Raw genomic sequence first — 22,184 nt, 5'->3', positions numbered from 1 at the left:
AACCCGTTGCACGTTCCTTGTTTGATGTTATTGCCCACCTGTAATCAGATTCCTGAAACCTCATTAATGTATTTCTTGTCCATCAGCCTGAACCTGATCCACAGATTAACTTGTCCAACTGCACTGCTGCTTCCCAGCAGAGACTTCCGCACCAACCAGCAATCACTCTGCTCTGTCACTCTCATTGCCTGCCGTCTCCTAGATACTGTGGACGCTCACCCATTGCATAACAACTGCCTCACATGCTTTGTGAGGAGCAGGGCACTTCCAGAGAGGTAAAAAGCTTGACAAGCTGGCAGGACTTTTATCATTATTATTCATATTATTTTTTTGCAACCCTCTCGAGACGGTGTTTGTGCGTTTGCTGAATGTGGCTGAGCGCGAGTGCGCCTGTCGAAATGGCAAGGCAAGTTCACGGGTTGGTGCTGTAGTGGCCGCCTGAAGTTTGATGACTACGCCTGACAACCCACATGCACGATGTCTGCCGGTCGAGGCGGGGGAAAACGCACCGAGAAGTCTCCGTTTCCTGTCTCCAGGTATCCATCTCAGAAACAGAATCAGATCAGCGTCAAGGGATCGACAGGAAGAGGCTCGAGCAATGTGCCCGGGCCCAGTAACCAGGCTCTCGTGCCATTCCCATCAGGATTTTCAAAAGGCAAAGTAATGCTGGCCCCAAAAGGTACAGTGAGAAACACTTTTAAGGTTGTGATTCACGTTCTCTATCGTTACAGATTGCTAGAATTTAACATTATAATGTGCTATGCGAATGCAAGTTGTTATAGTATAATAATCCTTGCATTTGATATAATGCCTTATTGCATCATTGAGACGTCTCAGATCGCTTAACAGGATATACTGTATACTGGATTGACTCTATATTTTGTGAGCGGGAAGTAATGAAAGCATTGCTAGTAATATTAATACATAAGTACTGTATATGTACAGTAGTGTGTTTTTTTGTTATATGGATACATTTGCATGAGCCTGGCACAGTCTCTGAATCAGAAGGTTGTGGGTTCAAGCCCCACATCAGGACTTGGAATCACATAGTCTAAGTTGATACTCCACTGCAATCCTGGGGGTGTGTTGCATTGTCGGATGTGCAATATCATATCCTTTCTAGGTGAGAGCAGGCAGGAAATAGGAAATTAATAATAATTTAATAATCCTTGCATTTTATATAATGCCTTATCGTGTCATTGAGACGTCTCAAAGCTCTTCACAGAATATACTGTAAAGTGAATTGACTGTATTTTGTGGACGAAACGCAGGAGCCAATTGCTCACAGCAGTGTCCCATCAACAGCCGTGGATTGAGTGACCAAATTTTTATTTTTAATTTTTTATAAGCGATTATTGCCCTCAGAAAGTGATCTGCCAATCAACTAATAACCGGGTTCCTACTTACTACTAGGTAAACAGAAGCGTGTGTAGTGAGGAACTTGCCTAAGGAACTGAGCCCGAGTCCTCTCGCTTGCGAGGCGAATGCTCTAACCACTATGTTGCAGGACTCCAGAAAATTATGTCTAACGTCAAATTGCCTTTCACAGGTTACACAGTGAAACCCATAATCCCAGCCGATAAAGCGGAGCTCATCTCTGTTGCGAAGGCGATGCACCAAGATCAATTCGGAGCTCGAGTGAAAGAACTTTTTGATCCGGAGAGAGAGGCAGCGCTGGATGCAATTAGGTCAGGTGAGTTTGCTGCAACTTCTGTAAGTGTTCAGGTTAGGTGACTGAAGTTACTGCTCCCATAGTGTGCCCCAGACTCCTGTAATGTGCATAGTATGCAGCCAGTGTTTATAGTAAGAGAGAGGGATTTTAGTCAAAGAGATGGGCGGTTAGTCAGAAAGAGAGGTAGTTAGACTGAAGGGAGGGGTTGTTACACTGCAGAGACAACAACATCTTGTATTTATACAATTCTCTTCATGTAGGATAGCATCTCAGAGAGATGGCCATTGGGAAGTTGTATGTAATGTAGAACGGTGATTTATTGTATCACGAGGCTAACTCAGAGGCAAGATGGATAATGATTTCCCTGAGACAGATGGCTTTTCTCTCCTGTTTCTTACTATTTGTAGATATATTTTCCTCTTCTTTCTTGGTGTCTACACATCCTACATTACTTAGATCCTGAGGTTGCATGTCTTGGCCTGCACACAGCACTCACTGTCTGCACGACCTGCTCAGGAGCTTCTGAAACTAGACAAAGGAGAAATGTGCACAGACTGAGGCAAACTCCTTTGTGAGGCCAGCCTTGGCTTCACACGTTGCCTTATCAAGGTGACATAGCTCAAGATCTAAAAAGGAAGTTAGGAGGAACTTTTTTACACAGAGGGTGGTGATAACGTGTAATTCGCTTCTTGAAGCTATGGTTGAATCAGAAAGCAACAATCTATTTAAGAGAAACTCAATGGATAAATAATGGAGAGGGGAATAGAGAGCTACAGGAGAGGGAATTAGGAATGGTGGAGACAATGTAATTCTATATAAGATATGAGCTATATAAGCCGCAGGTTAATAATAATAATAATAATAATCCTTGCATTTTCACATCTTCGAGATGTCTCAAAGCGCTTCACAGAATATACAGTAAAGTGAATTGACTGTATATCTTGTGGGCGAAACACAGCGGCCAATTGCACACAGTGTGTCCCACCAATGGTCATCGATTGAGTGATCAATTTATTATTATTATTGAAGGAATTATTATCCCCGGAAAAGCCAATCGACTAACAACTGGGTTCCTACTCACTGCTAGGTAAACAGTGGTGTGTGGAGTAAGGAAACTTACCCAACGTTTCGCCCTGCTGGGAATCGAACCCAGGTCTCTTGCTTGCGAGGCGAGTGCTCTAACCAGTGAGCTACAGGACTTCACAATTGACACTCCATGGAGCAGTGTGAGAGATCAGCACACTATACTTCCAGTTTAGCTTCTTCCTTTTACAAGAAAGCTCCTGTTTAATGTGAACCTCCCTGCATTGGAAGCAAGAGCTAGATGGTACCGTTATTTCATGTGAACTAATGTATTGGTGTTTGTGTTACAATGAAAGGAATCTATATTGGATGGAGATCTCCGGAGTACAAATGGGATTGCATCCGGGTTGGAATAAAGTCCAAGTGTTTCTGTGGCCACCTGCTTGCCGAACATGAGCGATTTTCAGGTGAGGGGTAAAGCTATGTATCTGAGCCAAAAACTGCAAACAAAGGCACAATGAGATAATGTATTCCGAAACAAGTACTTCAATGTTTCAGTGGATAGTACATTTTATTTTAAATTGGGTCAGCTGGGTGTCTGACACATGCGAAAATCCATCACCATGCTTAAGAGTAACCCAACCAAGCAGAGATTTCCTTTGCATGCAAATTTTAGAGATAGATTGTTGGAATGAATGCACAATCTCTCCCTGGAGGGAAACATTCTGCTACCTAATTCCAGAAAGTATTAGGCGCAGGTTGGCAAGAGTCAAGACGAAGGCACCGCAGAGGGTGCGTTGAGTCTAATTAGCTTGCAATTGATATTAGAGTTTGGCAATCTTTCCTGCTGTTTGTCCAGCTAGGACCACCCTATCCTTTAGGGCTTTGGCTTGCAGGGTAAACGGGAGCTGAATGGGATGATTCCCTGCCCCCAGTGACTGGTCTGCTCCTCCAAGTCCTGCTGATGAGCCAGGCTGGCTGTGCTGCCATCAGCAGTGGCCTGGAGTACCAAGTCCACCATGAAGAGCTAGTTCGATTCTGTTGCCAGACACGTCACCCTCAATCCAGTTTAGCTCCAAGAAGACCCCGCTTACCTCTCCTTCAAAGGGAATAGTCAGTGGTTCGGTGTTTGACATCTAGCAAGTGTGGGTTTGAGCCCTCAGTAAGTGGATGGTAGGTACCAGGAACTCCCTGCAAGACTCCGCCTCCAGGGAGCTTAGTGACAGGTCAGTGTAGGCCGGAGCCCTCCCTCCCTGCAGCCACTTCCCGTGTTTACCACAATCCACCTCACTGCTTGATCCTGGACTTTGCAAATGGGTCAGAGGAAGCCTTTCTACTGCATCCCCAGGTGCTCGGATCCAAAAGGAGGACTGTTTGCACAGAGATCTTATATGCTGCAAGATTGACCTGCATTGAGATCCTGCTGTCCTTGAAGAGGGACGAGCAGAGTGCCCTTCACCTCTTCTCAGTGCGGTCCTTAAGGACAGTGTCCAGGCTGAAGTTGGTGTCCACCACGACCCCGACGTACCGATATGAGTCAACAATTGGGACTGATGCCCCTTGTATCTTCCAATCATTTCCCTCGATGTGTACTCTTGGGCCATCCAGAACCATGATTCCACACTTGGGGGCGCCTATCGCCATGTCCCACCGGTTGGCCCGGTGTTTAAGATGGCGGGTGCAGCGCAGAAGCTCCCCAGGTGAGTCCATCGTTAGCACAATATCATCAAATATATCAAACAGAAGCCCCGCAAACAGAAGCCCCGCAATCCTGTCAGAAAAGCCTGGAACAGATATACCAAGTCCTTCCCCTTCGATGCCATCCAATACATCATTGATGAACACATCGAATAGGGTGGGTGCAATGGGCAGCCTTACCCACCCGCCTCCCCCACTCTTTCCAGAAGGATGTGCTCAGTGAGTCCACTATTGACCCTTGCATGGTTCTTGAAGCTGGAATACATATTCCGGATAAAATCCAAGATTTGGTCATATACTCCCATGGCTTCCAATTTCATCATGAGGGCCTCATGAGGCACTACTACAACAACAACTTGCATTTATATAGTGCCCTTCACACCAGATGGAGTCTCCGAGTGTTTAACAGTGGGGGAGCCCAATGCCAAGCCGGGGGAGGGGGAAAGTAACCAACAGACTTTGAAGAGAAAGGTGTTCAAGTGCGACCTGAAAATGGGGAGAGAGGAGGTAAGGTGAAGAGATTGAGGGAGAAAGTTCCACAGCTTCTGGGTGTAGTGGCTGAAAGCATGGCCCTGATGGTGAGGTGGAGGTCCAGTGGTCAAGGAGGAAGCCAGAGACATTCGAGCGGAAGCAGTGTGTAGTAGCATAGGGAGGGAACAGGTTGGAGGGATAGGGGTTTGCCAGGTCATGAAGGGATTTAAATACAAGAGTGAGGATCTTGAAATCGATCTGCTCTGTGACAGAAAGCCATTGAAGTTTGACAAGGACTTGGGTATTGGAGGTACGGAGTTTAGTGCAGGTGAGAATGCGGTTGGCAGAGTTTTGAATTAGTTGAATTGTGTGAATAGTGGAGCAGGAGAGACCAGTGATGAGAGCATTTGAATAGCCAAGGCAGGAGGTGACGAAAGCATGGACAAGGGCTTCAGCAGCCTTTGGAGTGAAGTATGGACAGAGGCAGGCAATGTGGCGGAGGTGGAGGAAAGTGGTCCTCGCCAAGGACCGGATGTGGGGTACAAAGGATAGCTGGGAATCGAAACTGATGCCTAAGTTGAAAGCCTTGCGACTTTCTGCGATCTCATACAAAGCCACGAGAACAGAAACCAGCCTTCTCGTTCCTGATCAAACCATGAGCCTCCAGTGCATGTGATACATGTGCAGTGACTTCTCGAAGCACCACTTTAAGAGCCACTGAAATCATAGTTATCTGTAGTTATCGGTCTCACTAGGGTCATCCTTCTTGTGGATAGACCCCACAATTGCACTATGGAACACTGATGGACTGTAAGATCCTCCTCACCGATCTCCATCTCCTCAGAGCTTTTTAGCAGCTTATTGCCCTGTTGAGACATCTCAAAGCCCATCACAGGATTTTACTGCAAAGATTAGTGACTTACTTTTCGCGAAAGTTGCACCCAATTTGAGCATACAGCAACGTCAAACATAAAGCCATGAAGTAGTTGAAAAATTTTAGTTGGGGGATTGTCCACCTGTGAAGACTTTAGCTTGCAGGGTTAACAGGAGACAAATAGGAAGAATCCCATTCTCCCGGTATCCCAGTCTACTCTCCCAAGTCTTGCCGATGAGACAGGTTGGATGATCCAGGAGTACTGCTGACCAACTTGTGTACTGGGCCTCTTGAGATTGCCGCAGAGGGTTGACTCAATGGAGATATTCTGTTGCCAGGCATGTGTGTGACCTTGGAGACAGCTCAGCTCCAATGGGACCCTCCTGCCCAAAGAGAGTAAATCATTGGATCCTAATAAACGCTTCACTACAAGGAAACGTGGTCATGGAAAGAGGAGGCAGTTCAAGTTCATTAGAGTCACAGTCTGTTGATCTGAATTGTGTAAACAACAACAATAAATTATATTTGTATAACATCTTTCATGTCAGGAGGACATCCTAAAGTGCTGGACACTCAAGGATGTGCACCTGAGCTGGGGGTTAAGATCAGGAGAGGTAGAGCACAGGGAGCGTGGGTGTAGGAGGGTGACCGAAGGTGTGGTTGAAGAGGAAGGTCTTGAGATGGACTTTGAAGGAGACAGCAGAGGGAGTGAGGTGAAGGGACTGTGGGATGGAGTTCCAAAGGGTGGGGGCAGAAAGGCTGAAGGCCCGATTTCTGATGGTGGGGCAGGTAGAGCGGGGGACGTAGAGCAGGCCAGAGTGAAATAAAATTACTCTTCCTTTTTACCTTTAAGATTGTAACACAAGTCTTCTATGATCTGATATTATTCCTTCTGATCAGCTCAAAGTGTTCGCGTTCCTTGTGCTGTGAATTTCTGCCAATGCAAGGCTTTTGCATTCGTCCCAGCCCGCCCTGAGGATGTAGGAGAATTCTGGCTGAGAAAAAGACCCAATTTTGATCCAAGGACTTGGAGAGCAAAATGCCGTTGTAAACATTCCCACGAAGAGCATGATCCCTCTGGAAGCCATCACTGCACTATTAGTGGTAAGTTAACAGACAGCAGCAACAAATTACATTTATATAGCGCCTTTCATGTTGGGAGGATGTTCCAAAGTGTTGGACAATTAGGGATTTGGACCTGAGCTGGGGGTTGGCATCAGGAGGGTTGCAGGGCAGGGAGAGTAAGGGTAGGAGGGTAGCCATAGAGTCGAAGAGTAGGGTCTTGAGATACACAAGGACCACTAACGTAAGTGCTATTGCCTTCCTCTTGCTTGCCTGACTGCCATTTTTCTCCCTGTTTTGTGATTATGCTTTCCATATTTGGATTTGGTATCTGTAAAACACAATAGTCCACCTTACGGATGGGAGTGCTGGCGCAGCAACCTGTAGCGAATGGTCAAGTGCTCATTTACCCGTAAGGATTCCCGTTGCCTTTTACAAAAATCTATTATCTGACTCACAACTTTTGTAACTGTGGAGACGTGCTCCACTACACAGAGCGGAACTGCTCTTGGCTCTGCAATAATGGGACAATCTTACTTAAGAGAGTCACAGGTTACACAGTACGACACATTGTCAGCACTAGAAATGTAGCATGGGTGAGGCTGGGCTGGGATACTTGAGGTATTGAGGGGGGAAAGTTGGAGGGATTGAGATAGAGAGTTCCAAAGTTTGGGGGGTAGTGGCTGAAAGCACAAACACCAATGGTTGAGCAGAGGGGATAAGGTGGGTGCATAAGGCAAGACTTTGCAGTTTGCGTATTGAGTTCAACAATGCTAATATTATTTCAAATCGTTATGGTCTTTAAATAGGTTGTCCTTGCTCACAGTTTGAGTCCAACTTCCTTTGTGCTGCTTGTGATAAACACTGGGAACAACATGCAACATTTTTTGATTCAGAGCAATCTAGAAAACAAAATGGACTCCCATATGGTAAGGAAATAGCAATACTAAGCCCACTCTTATTGTGCTCATTATCTGGGGCCACATTGTGGCACTTTGGGTGAATAAATTCAGCTTGAACTAGAGTTGCAAAGGCCAATTTCAGGACGGACATCAGGAATTATTTCTTTTTGAGTGGATAATTAACAATTGAAACAGGTAACCAGGAACGATAATTGAGGCTCAAACCAGATGTTCTGATAAGATGTAGTCAAATCACAACAAAAACAACAACTTGCTTTTATATAGAGCCATTCGTGCAGGGTAGTGTTTCAGAGCACTCAACAGTGACAGAGGAGAAAGATGTTACTTGCAATCAGTAAGTGGACGGCAACAACAAAATTACATTTGTATAGCGCCTTTCACGTCGGGAGGACATCCCAAGGCGCTGTAATAATAAACTGTAGTCCACTTGCTGGCTACAAGTAACATCTTTCCAAACAAGATCTTTTCAGTTTGATGGGTGGTTATTTACCATTTAATTTATCAGGGAAAAATGTGATCAAGCATATTTAGAAAATGCCAACAAACACATTATTGTAATATTTCATTAATTCTCTTACAACTCCCATGATATTTCTCTGGGAACCTTTGGGTAGAAATTCCACCTGGGTCTTGATTTTCAAACTCTTATCTTCTTGGCATTTCAGAACGTCCAGAATTCTTAAATGCAGACTTAATTTTGAAGCTTATTTTCTGTAACTTCTTTATGGATTTTACAGAATGCCACCGCTGTGTGCAAAGTGGCTGTTGCATTCCCTTACAAAATACGCAGTCAATGCACTTCACAGTGAATCCTGTGAAACGCTTTAAGCCATCCTCCTGATATGATCGGTGCTACATCAAACGCTAAGATTATTAAAAACATCTTCAAAGATAAGGCTGAACTCAAATTCTGGATACATTGAAACAATAAAAAAAATCTAGATCCGGGTGAAATTTCAATCCAGTATTCATATTTGTATACTATTTGCTTCTGATCATCTGTTCCCTACTGGAATCTCTGATCCCACAGCTGTGCGCAATTGGCTACCATGTTTCGCCCACAAAATACATGGTCAATCTACTTTAAAATATATACTGCTTTGAGACATCTCAACGATGTGATACGGTGCTATATCAAATGCAAGGATTATTATTATAATTATTATTATCATCATCAACCCAACGCGCAGCTTGGGTGCAAACCCCTTATTACCCAGTACCTCGGGATGTCCTCCCAACTTGAAAGACGCTATATAAATGCAATTTGTTGTTTGTAGTTGTTATTGTTGTTGGAATGATTTCTCCTGTTATTGAAATGTACAAATCATATGGTTTTAGGTGAGGCCTACTTGCCCTTTGCAGAGATGACCAATTTACGGAATGCAGTGCTGACAGGTAATGAAGAAGATGAATCAGAGTTCATAAACATCACAGAAGGACCTGGAGCTTTTGTTCAAAGGATTTTTCCATCGTCCAATACAGATACCTCTTCTTCAGCTGTAGTCGCAAACCCCATGGGGACTTTGAAACGTCAGTAATTAACACTTAGAGAGTCTGAATTAAACTTGCTAGAAACTAGTTTATTTTTCATTATTTGGTCCATTTCATTGGAGGCCACAATTCATGGCAGGTGTTTAAAGGGTGTTGTCTTTGTGAGAGGATTTGGAAAATCTTTCCTTGTTCCTGCTCAGGTGGCCTGGCTTTCAGCCACTACGCCCCAAAGCTTTGGAACTCTCTCCCTCAATCCCTCTGTCTTGTTCCCTCCTTCCCCTCTTTTAGATCCCAATCGAAGACCTTCTTCTTTGACCATGCTAATGGTTATTACCCCCCTTCCCCCTCCTCCCGGCTCGGCATCGTGCTCCAAGACACTGTCCGCATGAAGGGCGTTATATAAATGCAAGTTATTGCTGTAATTTGGGAATGGAATACAAGAGTATTGCAGCATTATTGTCACAGTAACATCACACACTTTATATTATTGGACTTTATGAGGGAAAAATACTTTTTTTTGAGAGGGGTACTTGAACATACACAGTTGCTTCAGCATCTGAACTAATTGCTGCATATTGAGCCCCCAAAGTAACTGGGAAATCCCTTGGATACATCAGGAATTTTTATATACTGGCGGGCAATTTCAGGACAGATACCAGCAAGACATTCCTTACACAGTGGGCAATTAACCACTGAAAGGGTTACCAGAAAGGATGGAAAAGACGAGGCAACTGGATTCATTTAAAAACAAGCTGGAAGACATTAAAAACCATTTGCCTTAGTGAGGCATCACAAACAGCCATGTACCATATGCATACTGGGAAGTGATAAAGAATTATATTTTCAGAGGCCGCTATCATATCAAAGGACCCTTTACAGTCAGTTTTACTGTATAGCAAAGTCCCACAAACAACTATGAAGGTGAACGATAAACTAATCTGGAGGATTGCTGGACAAGACACGGGGGACAAACCACTTTGTCCTTTTGAACAGTGTCATACGATACAACAACAACAATTTTACATTTATATATAAACACCTTTCACATTCAGAGGATGTCTCCATTCGCTTAACAGAGCTGATTGGGAGCCAGACGTGGGGGTGGAAGAATCCTTTGGGGGGGTGACCAAAAGCCCAGTTGAATGGAAAGGTCTTAAGGTGGGTTTTAATAATAATAATAATCCTTGCATTTGATATAGCGCTTTTCACGTCGGGAGGACGTCCCAAAGCGCTTCACAGAACACACTGTAAAGTGAATTGACTGTATATTTGTGGGCGAACGCAGCAGCCAATTGCGCACAGCAATGTCCCACAAACAGTCGTAGATTGAAAATGACCAATTTATTATTGTTTTTTGTTTTGGAGGGATTATTATTAGGCGTGTGGAGTAAGGAAACTTGCCCAAGGTTTCGCCCTGACCTGCCGGGGATTGAACCCAGGTGTCTCACTTGCAAAGCGAGTGCTCTAACCACTGAGCTACAGGACTCTACAAGTGGGATGGGGAGGGCTGAGGGTCAGGGACTCCAGGATGAAGTTCCAAGATCATTATTATTAATAATAATAATCCTTGCATTTGGAATAGTACCTTTCACGTCTGGCAGGAGGACGTATAAAAGAGCTTCACAGAATGTGCTGTGAAGTGGAGTGACTGTATTTTGTAGGTGAACATCATATAATAATCCTTGCATTTGATATAGCAAGAGCGAAAGAGCGAAACCTTAGGCAAGTTTCCTTACTCCACACGTCTCTGTTTACCCAGCAGTAAGTAAGAACTTGGTTGTTAGTCGATTGGCTGATCGCTTTCCGGGAGTAATAATCCCTTTTAAAAAATAATAATTTGGTCACTCAATCCACCATGGTTTGTGGAATACTGTTGTGCACACTTTACAATATATTCTGTGAAGCGGTTTGAGACGTCTCAACGACGTGAATAGGCGCAATATCAAATGCAAGGATTATTATAATATAGCACCTTATGTCGTTGAGTCGTCTTAAAGCACTTCACAGAATATACTGTAAAGGGAGATCATCCCAGTCTACATAGACAGCCACGTTTTGAATAAGTTTTTATATATGTATAAAAATATAATATATATTTCTCCATTGGGTGCAATCTAAATGCATTAGCACAGAACAAACACTTTCTGTTTCCCATTTCTTATATAAAATATAGATCTTATTAAACATTTAAATTGAAACGATTCTGTACAGGAGATACAACCCTGTGTTTGGCATTCCTATGGCAACAACTCCTGACACTTTGAAAGGCTGGAGAGAGAGATAGAGGGAGAGTGTGTGTTGGTTACTTGTTTCCTGGTTAAAAATAATATTAATAATATTTGATATAATACCTTATCACGTCATTGGGACATCTCAAAGCGCTTCACAGAATATATTGTAAAGTGAATTGACTTTAAAAGATATATTTTTATTATTATTATTATATATTTTTTTAAAAAAATATTGTAAATATTCGCGGGAGAAACAAAAATCTTTTGTTAAGTTACATCCAGGCTGATCTACCTGGCTCCGACCTCCACCTGATCACAGGGCCTGTTGATTGTTTGTATCTCTGTGGAACCACTTGCTGGTGTGCCCTGTGAGAGCTCCCTGTGAGTGGACAGTGTCAGTGTTTACCTGCTGGGGACGTGCTGGATAGAGCGCATGTAGGAAAGTCTCTCTGTGTCAGTCGCCGATTGCTGGGGGCCGTTTGTCTGGCTCAGTGCGTTGCTGGAGATGGCAAAGCAATTCCCACCGAAGATCAGCTCAATACTAATGACTCCGGATCCTCACTACATCCCCGGGTAAGCGAGATCGTCCCAGTCTAGCTAGAGAGCCACGTTTCGAATACGTTTATATATATGTATATATATATAAAAAATACATATAATATATATCTCTGTATATTTACTGCCTTGTGCAATGTATTGAGTGCAATCTGTACGCTCCGGCACACAGCAAACACCTTCCATTTCCCATTTTGTATATAAAAAAAAGAAATGTGTCTTTTCTTATTCCAACATTTAAAGGTTAAAACGATTCTGCTCAGTCTACTCAGATACAACGCTGTGTTTGGCTTTCCCATGGCAACAACTCCTGACACTTTGAAAGACTGCAGAGAGAGAGGGAGAGGGAGAATGTGTGTTCGTTACTTGGTTCATTGTTAAAAATAATATTATCAATAATAATAATCCTTGCATTTGACATAGCGCCTTATTCATGTCTCAAGTGCTTCACAGGATACACTGTAAAGTAGATTGACTTTAAAAAATCTGTTTAAAAACATTGTAAGTATATTAGGGGTGTAAATATATGAATTAAATATATTAGTGGTGTAAATATATTAATTAACTATATTAATGGTGTAAATGTATTAATTAAATATATTAATTCACAATATATTTTTTTAAAATTAAAATATATATTTAAATAAATGTATTGTAAAGTGGACTGACTTCAAAAAAAACTTAAAAAGGATCCAACAAGTGTTGTAAACAAAAGGATCAAACAGGGCATATCATCACTCTGGAACTTTCTCACTTAAAAAGTTCTGGAATTTACCTTTAGTCCTCTAAGCTTTATCACGGAAATTTGCTTCTCTCAAAAAAAACATTTCATTTACCTCAGATGTGAGTCTCGGCAGTCAATGCTGATAGGCTATTTTATAAGCGGGGGTGAAATCACATTACACCTATCTAACTTCCTTAATTTTCCTTAGAGCTTAAATAACAAATAGCTAATCACCTCTATTTCTCGAGTGCAATAATATATTTCCTTACGATTAAGTGACAAGACCCAGTAGTTAAGATGGGGATTGACTGATGCTTTCTGGGACAATAATAAATAATCATAATCCTAACATTTGATATAGTGCCTTTTCTCAATATTGAGTCGTCTCAAAGACCTTCACAGAATATACGGTATAATGAATTGACAGTATATTTTGTGGATGAAACGCATCAGCCAATTGCACACAGCAGTGTCCCACAAACAGTTGTGGATTGAGTGACCAAACAACTGTTTTGTGCTGTTCCTCTCTGCTCCCTCGTTGGTGAATGTTATATCTATATTATTGAAGGTAACTCTTCTTCAGTCCAGTTAGCTAAAGTTGTATTGGATTCCATGATCTTCAACTAAATATTCAAGTTACTTTTATGAAGAATAATGGCTGCCCTGTTCCTGGGACATCTCTTTAGGTACGGAGGCTATTGTCCTCAGTATAAGTACAGTGTGGGGCAATCCTATGGCAAGTTGACCTCTAAGCTGCTGACAGATCCTGGGATAGCACGTTCTGGCCGATTAATTCTTCAGCCAACCCACTTACCAGCTCCCAGCATTGATGAGGGAACGAACCATCAGCTCCGGAGTTGTAAAGTCAGCTGGGCAGACCAGAAACTGAATGACGTAATGATCCCCGGATACACAGGTTGGTTTATTGATTCCAACTTTGGAAGGGGGAAAAAGGGGAAATGTTGACACATTGGTTTAACATTTCAACCAGAGGATGGCACTTTTCATGGCACTGCTCCTCTGGTACTGCAAAGGGTTAATTAAATTTGTGACCCTGTGGTGAAGTATCAACTGACACAAATTTCCTCTTAAATAGTAAAATTTAATACAAGACAAGCAAATAAATGCATATCAAAGTTATACATTTCATCAAATCAAATTAATGCTTATGACAGGTTATTAAAGTTCACCGCAATGGGTTAATCGTATCAATACAATGGCTTTGATGGAGGAATCGGTTTGTTAATGTGCATCGATCCATGTTGATTGGAGTAGATCCCTCTTTCTTCGAGATTGGTTGCAATTAGCCAATGCATTCTCTCTTCTCCCGGTACGTACTTAAGTCCTGACATCAGAGCTTGACCCACACCTTTCCAATCCAGAGGTGAGCGTTAACCACTGAGCTAAGTTGACAAAGTGCGTTTGCTATCACACACCTATAATGTTGCAAAGGTAAGACCGTTTCCTCTGTGCAGGATTCATTCCCAACATGGAACACTATTTTTCGAAAACCTACACGAAAACCTGCAAAGATGCAATCAGGCAGTTTGAGAGAGAACAACTCAAGATTGCTACCAAGAAACGGGAGCTGGAACTCATCACCTCACTGCAGTCTGGGAACCGCAAAGCAAGAACAGAGCAAGAAAAAAAAGTAACTGTATCTGTGCTACTTTTTTGTCCAGAATATGTTTATAATAAGCTAATAGTAATATGTTTGGTCCTACGAGCTGCAGATCTGGCTGGTTCACCTTCATTTGCCTCTTGGCTCTTGGCTACAAATGACTTATTTACAAGTTGTCAGTTTGCTGCCAATGTCACTTTCTGTGCACATTGTATGGGAAGTGACATAGAAGGTGACCTGATGACCCAGAAGTCAATATGGCTGCACTGTAGATGCTCGAAAAGTACTTGTGCTGTGGAGAAAAGGCAGAAAAATAGAATTTGGAAAAATAAAGAGCTGCCACAAACTAATAAAATGACGTAGTGGGATTAATGGATCAAATAGCCTATCCCTGTTCCCATGTTCTTAACAAATACACGGCCACTTCATTTCACAGTCAATCCTGTGAAACGCTTTGAGACGTGCTTTCGACGTAATAAGGCGCTATGCCAATTGCAGGGATTATTATGATTATTATTGATATGATTAAATTGTGTCATTCTCAGGTGTAAAGGAATGATTGAAATGCATTGTGATTGGTACAGGAGTACAAACACATTTGCACAGCACCTGTGGTTGTAGTTTTTGACTGTAATTTATGAGGGTTGGGCTCTCCTCAGTCCAGTACTCTTATACTAGTTTTTAATCTGTATTAAATATTTCCCTCTTTCCTTTCAGCTTCTAACAGTCAGGTGCAGCATGCCTCTCAGACCCACGGGAACAAGCATTCCTCCTTACAACTCACCTTATTCCTACAAAGCTCTGGGCTCTCCGTACCTAATGGCAAATGAAAACCCCCACAAACACTTTATCTCAGGTGAGACTGAGAGATCAAGGTTAATTTTGAATATAATATAGCTTACTACTATTGTTGGTCTATCTTTGTTTGAGCTCTAATTGGATCGAATGGCCTGTTTCCATGTAGTATCACTCTATGTAAGGCAGCATTATATATTTGTTGAGTTATTGGTCTCTCAAATAAAATCGGTCACTCATTCCATGGCTGTTTGCAGGACACTGCTCTACGCAACTGGCTGCCACGCTTTACCCACAAAGTACGCAGTCAATCCACTTTACGGGATATCCTGTGAAGCGCTTTGAGCCGTCTCAATGACATGATCAAATTCAAGGATTCTAATAATAATCCTTCATTTGATATAGCGCCTTATCATGTCTTCGAGACGTCTCAAAGCGCTTCACAGAATACTGTAAAGTGAATTGACTGTATATTTGTGGGCGAAACGCGGCAGCCAATTGCACACAGCAGTGTCCACAAACAGTCGTGGATTGAAAATGACCAATTTATTATTGTTTTATTTTGGAGGGATTATTATTAGGCGTGTGGAGTAAGGAAACTTGCCCAAGGTTTCGCCCTGCCTGGAATTGAACCCAGGTGTCTCGTTTGCAAAGCGAGTGCTCTAACTGCTGAGCTACAGGACTCCACTGGATAGACATGTAGGTTTGTGTCGTCACAAATTGTGAAGATGTGTCACCATAGGAAGCACTAAGCTAAGCCCACGCTTTGATTTGTCCTGTTAAACTCAGGCACATACCTTAGGAGCACCTTCTCTGGCTCCTTTTAAAGGTATTTTCTAACCCTCATGTCAGAAATTCTCCAACACCTGCCTATCAGAGACTTGATAGTATATCTTCCCGCTTCCAGCAAGGATGTCAGTATCGGCAATAAAATACATCCCTGCTCTCACCTCACAGAGCTGTAGCTTTATGTTTGCATGGAAAATCAATTTGACTAATTAAACATTTGCCAGCCCTTCCATCACTTAAATAGGTATTATAATAATACTTGGATTTTATATGGTGCCTTTCATGTAGGAAGGATGACTCAAAACACTTCACAGGTTCACTGTAGAGAGTAGTGCCCCGGGATCCATTACTGTGAAGCGATCTGAGACGTTGTCTGGCATGGAGGGCGCTACATAAATCCAAGTTGTTGTTGTTGTAGTGAGTGGCTACTTGTTGGCAAATGTGGCAGTCAGTTTTGCACACAGTAATGTTCCCCAAACAACCATGGATGAATATTTTTTATCTAGCGATTGTTGGTCAGGACACCAGTAGAAACTGCCTTCTCTTTTTGAATAGTTTGAGTATTTGGTTCCGCCCCCTATTTTGTTTTGATTTCCTGAACCCATGTTACCTTTTCACTTCAAAGCTATCCTTTCCACGATGAATAATTTACACCAAGTACCTGAATGCCTGATTGTTTGCTGACATGCATTTAGAAAATGAGCCTTGGAAACTATACTCTGTGCTAACTCACGAAATGAATTTGTTTCTCACCATTTCTGACTACGTTCAACAAGGCTGCACTGAGTAATCTAGAATGTCTGAAGGGCTTTTTTCCAAGCCTACATAATTTGTGGTGTAAAATCTTCTGCTTCAACGAATGAAGGAAAGAGTAGAGAAAGGCACAAAGCAAGCAATAATAATATAATAATAATCTTTGCATTTGATATAATGTCTTATCATAACATTGAAACATCTCAAAGAGGTTCACAGGATTTTATTGACTATGTATTTGTAGGCAAACACTGTAGCTAATGTGCACACAGCAATACCCCAGAAACCGCCATGAAGTGAATGACCAATTTCATCTAGAGGACTATTGACCTGGAAACCGGAGAAAACCCTTTCATTTCTCCAAGAACAGTAGTGACATTAAACCTTTAACGTCCACCTGAACAGGCAGATGGGTCCTCAGTTTTAGGGTCTCATCTGAAGGACACCTTTTACAATGCAGCACACTCCCAGCATTGTATTGAAGTGACGCTCTGGACCGTAAATAATTTACTTGGTGATACCGTCACCAGGTACTGTATATTTGTGGAACTCAAACGTATTCCAAAAATAAATAATTTGTCCACGACAAATTGCACTTATATAGCGCTTTTCATGTTGGAAGAAAGTCCCAAGTTGCTGGAAACAATAGAATAAGAGAAATTTACCTCTCCTTTTGGCCTATCAATTCTATGTTGGTTATCTGAAAAATGCATCCATTTACTCCCAATCCTCTGTCCTTTCCCCATTTTATATTTTTTCCTTTTCAAATACAGTGGAAGCCACTTTAACTGGACTCTTCAGCTGGATGCTGGGTAAACTGGACAAAATACCCGGCCCCGATACATTTGAACTCTTACGTGTTTTAAATATATCTGTCAATTCGGACAAAGTTCCAGTTGATCGGGACAAAATGCTGCGTTGGTCCTCACTACATCAACTCACTCAGCCTTCTGTGTCTCAAGCAGTTCCAGAATGGAGATGGAAGAAGTCAAATTGCGATTGACTGACACCGGACTCCAACCATTCATAAGCGGCTCTGGGCTGTCAATCAATGAGAGATCGGAGGAACAGGGAAGAAACAAGGGAGGGAATGGGAGGAGTCAAATTATGATTGATTGACAGCTGGAGCCGCTGGTGAATGGGTGGAGTGCCCACCGCTAAATGGTCCCTTTCCCATCCAATGGGAACGGCAATGGGAGGGAGGAGGCGCCTTCCTCTGCTCCTTTGCTGGACGGAAAGGGAACTGTGATTGCTCCGGACGCCACTTAAGCCGGACAAAACAGCCGGCTCCAACGTATCCACCTTAAGTGGCTTCCACTGTAAATATTATTATTATTATTATTAAATATGTCTAATTTCTTATCAAATGCAATCATGGATTCTGCTTCATCCACTGTTTTTGATGGAGAGTCCTAACAACGCCGTGTGTAAATCAAATTCTGGTATCAACCAGATACCAGGAAGCTTTTCTTTAAGCAGGGCTTAATTAACAACTGGACAGGACACTGGACTCATTTAAAAAGCAGCTTGATGCAGCGATGGGATGGCGGTAGGGTGGGTGGATCAGATGGTGAAGGGCCTTTCTTCATCGTTTTGTGATTTTTTAATTTTGTTTTACTGATTTTACATGTATATCAACTGCTCACTAATTCGCTGGTGACTGGAAATAGTTTCTCCTCATTTATTATTTACTATTATTATTTACCTTATCACACACCCTCAAAAGTTTGATTACCAAAATGTCAGTGGAGTGATATTCAGAGGACTCTGACCCCCTGCGTGTCCCCCCCCGCGCGCCACACCATCAGCGGTCGGGTCTTCAGCCTTTCATCCTTTGGAACTCAATCCCACAGTCCATTCACCTCGCCCCCTCTGTTCCCTCCTTCAGTGCCTCCTCTTTGACCGTGCCTTTGGTCAGCCTCCTGCCCTCCACCCCTCCTGACCACAATCCCCAGCTCGAGTCCAAATTCTTGACTGTCCAGCAACTTGGGATGCCTCCCAACATGAAAGGTGCTATTACAAATATATTTGTTTGTTGTTACGGGGTCTTTATACAAACAAATTGGGATTTTTTGTAATAAGCAAATCATATGTTGAGTATTTACATGGCCTGTGCAGTTGTTTCACAAGCGCCAAGAAACTAAGTCCACTGTTTCTCACAGGATACAGAGGGTTTGTTCCACGTGCACAGTTTCTGTTTGGCGCTGGCTACCCCATTATCACCAACAAAGCTCTGATCGAGTTCAGTCGGGTGCTTAATAGATCAAAGACTTCACCAGTTCCTGTTGGAAACTCTTTGAAAGAAGGTGAAGGCCTACCGAGGATCAAGTCTGCCTGTCCCCTGACTGGGATGTGCTGCCCCACTATTCAGTCTATGCACCAGGTAAGATGTTCCTGAGTTGTTTTGTGTTATAAAGATACATGATACATGGATGTTTCAGTAATATGGGTCTTCCACATCAGCAGCTGTTTTATTTTGTATAATTGGCCTCTTTCCCAACCCTACCCTCACCCTCTTCCCACACACAGAGTTTAGGAGTCCCATTAAACACTTGTACATTTACATTAGTAGTACAGAATAGGATACTAATAAATTAAGAGTGCCTTTGGATATCTTGACATGAAAAACGCTACATTAATGTAAATTTTAATTTGTATTTTAAGCACTCCGAGACGTTAACCTGCATGAAGGGCTCTATATAAATGCAAATTGTTGTTATAAAATGGATTACATGCCAACATCCACCATGATAGGTATCACTGCTCCACTGAAGATAATTCATCAACTCACAAGATGCACATTGAGAGAGATGAGGTCAACAGACATTTGTGCTCTGTCAGATGGGCTGAGGCTTGTCTTGTCTGAAATGAATTCAAAACAAGACTAAACTTCTAGTGCTGACACAATGCAATCAATACCTGAACCCTGTTCTCTGCAAGAAACTGCCCAAAACAGGGAGATCATCAATCGTAGTGGAAGCAGTAAAACAGTATTGCACCTTGATATTGGTTTGAGTTAACATTTGTTCACTTATTTCCCTCTTCCTCTCCTGAGGGAAATGACTGGGATACAATTCCACATATTATATCCCCCCCCAACTCCAAATGGTCATTCTTCATAGTTAGGTCTATAGACAGACAGTGGCAATTGAGGCAAGCTTATACACAGCATCCACACCCAGGCATTTTCCACTAAGTGGTGATCAGTAAGTGGCAGAAAACGCTGGCTGATTTTCTGATCTGTAGCCAAAGGGTACTGAGATCAATTGCAGGACCTTAACTGCTGTCCCAGTTATATAGAATGATACATCACACAAACAGATCTTACAGCCCAATGACTTTGTACTAATGTTTATAAGTCACAAAAGCTCCCTTCCCTCCTATTCCCCACTCTTCGTGTATGCACATTAAGATCATTGTAACTCAATAGAGATTAGACTGTTTGTGGGACACTGCTGTGTGCAATTGGCTGCCGCGTTTTGCCCACAAATATAGTCAATTCACTTTACAGTCTATTCTGTGAAGCGCTTTGAGATGTCTAGAAGATGTGAAAAGTGCTATATCAAATGCAAGGATTATTATTATTATATTATTATTATAGGGAACTGAACCTTCTGAATCTATTTGACAACCCACTATAGCCACTGACTTGACTAAAAGCTATTGGAGAAGGATTGGCGAATGTGAGAGGGTTTCCTCCCTCACTCAAAGTGGTGAAATGGTTCCACAGATACCAGCAAGCCTTAAGAACCTTGCCAAGCATTATTTTATGCAGTATTGCAATACTAGACTACAGAATATAAAAAAAACATGTAATGAAGTTAACAACATTCTGTTAATGTTCTTTTATTTACAGAAACCAAGTTTCAATTTGGGCACAGCTAGAAAGACCATAAGCGCAACACACTGACCACAAGTACCAACGAGACAAACCGCTTGATCACTTCTTGATCACTTGATCACTTCTCACTCAGCTATCAAGCACTAGGAGCTTATGAAGATTCAGTATTTTTACAATTCACAATTAATTAGACTGCTTTATGATTTTGCAGGCGTTTTATGTGTAAAGAAAATGCACAAACAAGGAATGTGAAGGTAATGTTTGTTGTAAATGTGATTTAAATAGGCTGACAGAAAAATAAACTAACTGGAATTTAAATCGCACAAGGTGACTGACCTACAAGCAATACAGACAGGCTGCCACATTTGCCTAGAAATACACATTCATTACACTTTACAGTGATCCTATGCGAAAGGAGTTACATAACATGCAAGGATTATTATTATTAAATTATTAATATTATTAAATCAAATACCTACATAAGTAATGAAAGGGCTGGCAAATGTTGGAGGGTTTCCTCTCTCTCCTGAGAGTAGAAGACTCATGTTGGGGAATGGTTCCCACAAGTACTAACAAACCTCGAAGAATCTCTGTCAAGTTGCCAGCTGTTCAATCACAGAGATGCAATTGATCCAAGTTAGATATTCTCTACATCCAACACGCCACTTTGAATAATTGCACTACTTATTTCTGTCATGGTGAGGTGAGCTAACTGAAAAGGCAGGGCAATGGAACCTGGCACCCTCAGGGTACGCATCACATTTATTTTAAAGAGCTCAAATATAGGACTTCATAAATTATTAAAGGTGTTGGTGTTAGTAACATCTATAGAAAAAAGTATTAAAAATTCCTCAGAAGCAAGTGCTTAAAGTTTTCCTGCAAATGGTTTAATTGGAGCATTATTCTTTTTATGGTAAATAAATTTGAATTTTGGAGTTTATTTCTATAATTTAAAAAGTTACAAGGCTGTAACTGAACTTTAAAGTACTTGATGAAATTTGTGGAAACCAGATAGTTTGAGCTTTTTACAAAGTTCCAAAAAGAAATACAAACTGCGGTTTAGAATTTTCTTTTAGACAAAATTATACAAATGTTGTTGTAATCTGGGGGTTTTGAGAAGTAGAGACACACTATTTTCTCAGGTTGGTGTAGATAGAGGGCATAAATTTAAGATTGCCAAAAAATTTGATTTTTTTTTGAAACAGGATTTATTAGGATATATAATGCTGTACCAAAAGCAGTTGATGCGGAATCCAGAACAGATTTTAAAAGGAAATTAGACATATTTGAAAAAGGAATATATAGACTTTAATGTGCGCTTTTGGACATCTTCACCCCAAGCTCGGGTGCAAACCTTAGACGGTCCAATGCCTTGGGTCATCCTCCCGATTTGAAAGGCTTTATATAAATGTAAGTGTGTATTGTTTTGTAATAATCCTCATTTGATTAAGAGTATGGGGAGATGGCAGGGGGATTGGGACTAAATGGACAGCTCTGAGACCTGGCATGGGCTGTGCTGTAATTCCGGAAACCAGTTGTCTAATTGAAACTTCCACAAAGCAGAACGGTATTGCAATGATTACCAGCAAGGCAAGGCAAGGCAAAACTGTGGATTGTGGAGTAATTATGTGCAAAAGATGGATAATAATACAAATATTCAC

General features: G+C 41.9%; 2 protein-coding genes across 5 annotated transcripts; both read left to right on the top strand.

Moving 5' to 3' along the window:
- The first annotated feature begins 255 nt into the window (after positions 1–255).
- LOC103180992 (protein FAM221B) lies at positions 256–9,287 on the top strand. Of its 3 annotated transcripts, none has more exons than XM_007897164.1 (6): positions 256–679; positions 1,550–1,693; positions 3,052–3,162; positions 6,705–6,842; positions 7,610–7,729; positions 9,062–9,287. In XM_007897164.1, exons 1-6 carry the CDS (start codon positions 478–480, stop codon positions 9,259–9,261), a joined length of 915 nt encoding a protein of 304 aa, XP_007895355.1. In that variant the 5' UTR covers positions 256–477; the 3' UTR covers positions 9,262–9,287. The 3 variants fall into 3 exon arrangements, with proteins under 3 accessions (XP_007895355.1, XP_007895354.1, XP_007895356.1); XM_007897163.1 differs by having other exon boundaries at positions 6,639–6,842; XM_007897165.1 differs by lacking the exon at positions 7,610–7,729 and having other exon boundaries at positions 6,639–6,842.
- A 2,443-nt stretch (positions 9,288–11,730) lies between these two features.
- On the top strand, positions 11,731–20,840 carry LOC103180994 (protein FAM166B). 2 transcript variants are annotated; one of them, XM_007897166.2, is made up of 6 exons: positions 11,731–12,018; positions 13,411–13,640; positions 14,200–14,375; positions 15,063–15,201; positions 18,845–19,065; positions 20,539–20,840. In XM_007897166.2, exons 1-6 carry the CDS (start codon positions 11,951–11,953, stop codon positions 20,590–20,592), a joined length of 888 nt encoding a protein of 295 aa, XP_007895357.1. In that variant the 5' UTR covers positions 11,731–11,950; the 3' UTR covers positions 20,593–20,840. The 2 variants fall into 2 exon arrangements, with proteins under 2 accessions (XP_007895357.1, XP_007895358.1); XM_007897167.2 differs by lacking the exon at positions 18,845–19,065.
- Positions 20,841–22,184: the final 1,344 nt, after the last annotated feature.

The sequence above is a fragment of the Callorhinchus milii genome, unplaced genomic scaffold, assembly GCF_018977255.1.
Source record: "Callorhinchus milii isolate IMCB2004 unplaced genomic scaffold, IMCB_Cmil_1.0 Scaffold1, whole genome shotgun sequence".
NCBI lineage: Eukaryota > Metazoa > Chordata > Chondrichthyes > Chimaeriformes > Callorhinchidae > Callorhinchus > Callorhinchus milii.
The sequence above is the reverse complement of the archived record's forward strand: the minus strand, read 5'-3'. Positions and strand labels throughout refer to the sequence as shown.

Excerpts from the sequence above, each read along its gene's own strand:
- LOC103180992 (XM_007897163.1), top strand. The coding sequence starts at position 478 with ATGTCTGCCGGTCGAGGCGGGGGAAAACGCACCGAGAAGTCTCCGTTT. Across the intron at positions 3,163-6,638 it reads CGAACATGAGCGATTTTCAG|CTCAAAGTGTTCGCGTTCCT; the intron begins GTGAGGGGTAAA and ends CCTTCTGATCAG. Across the intron at positions 6,843-7,609 it reads CCATCACTGCACTATTAGTG|GTTGTCCTTGCTCACAGTTT; the intron begins GTAAGTTAACAG and ends GTCTTTAAATAG.
- LOC103180994 (XM_007897166.2), top strand. The coding sequence starts at position 11,951 with ATGGCAAAGCAATTCCCACCGAAGATCAGCTCAATACTAATGACTCCG. Across the intron at positions 13,641-14,199 it reads AATGATCCCCGGATACACAG|GATTCATTCCCAACATGGAA; the intron begins GTTGGTTTATTG and ends TCCTCTGTGCAG. Across the intron at positions 15,202-18,844 it reads CCACAAACACTTTATCTCAG|GATACAGAGGGTTTGTTCCA; the intron begins GTGAGACTGAGA and ends TGTTTCTCACAG.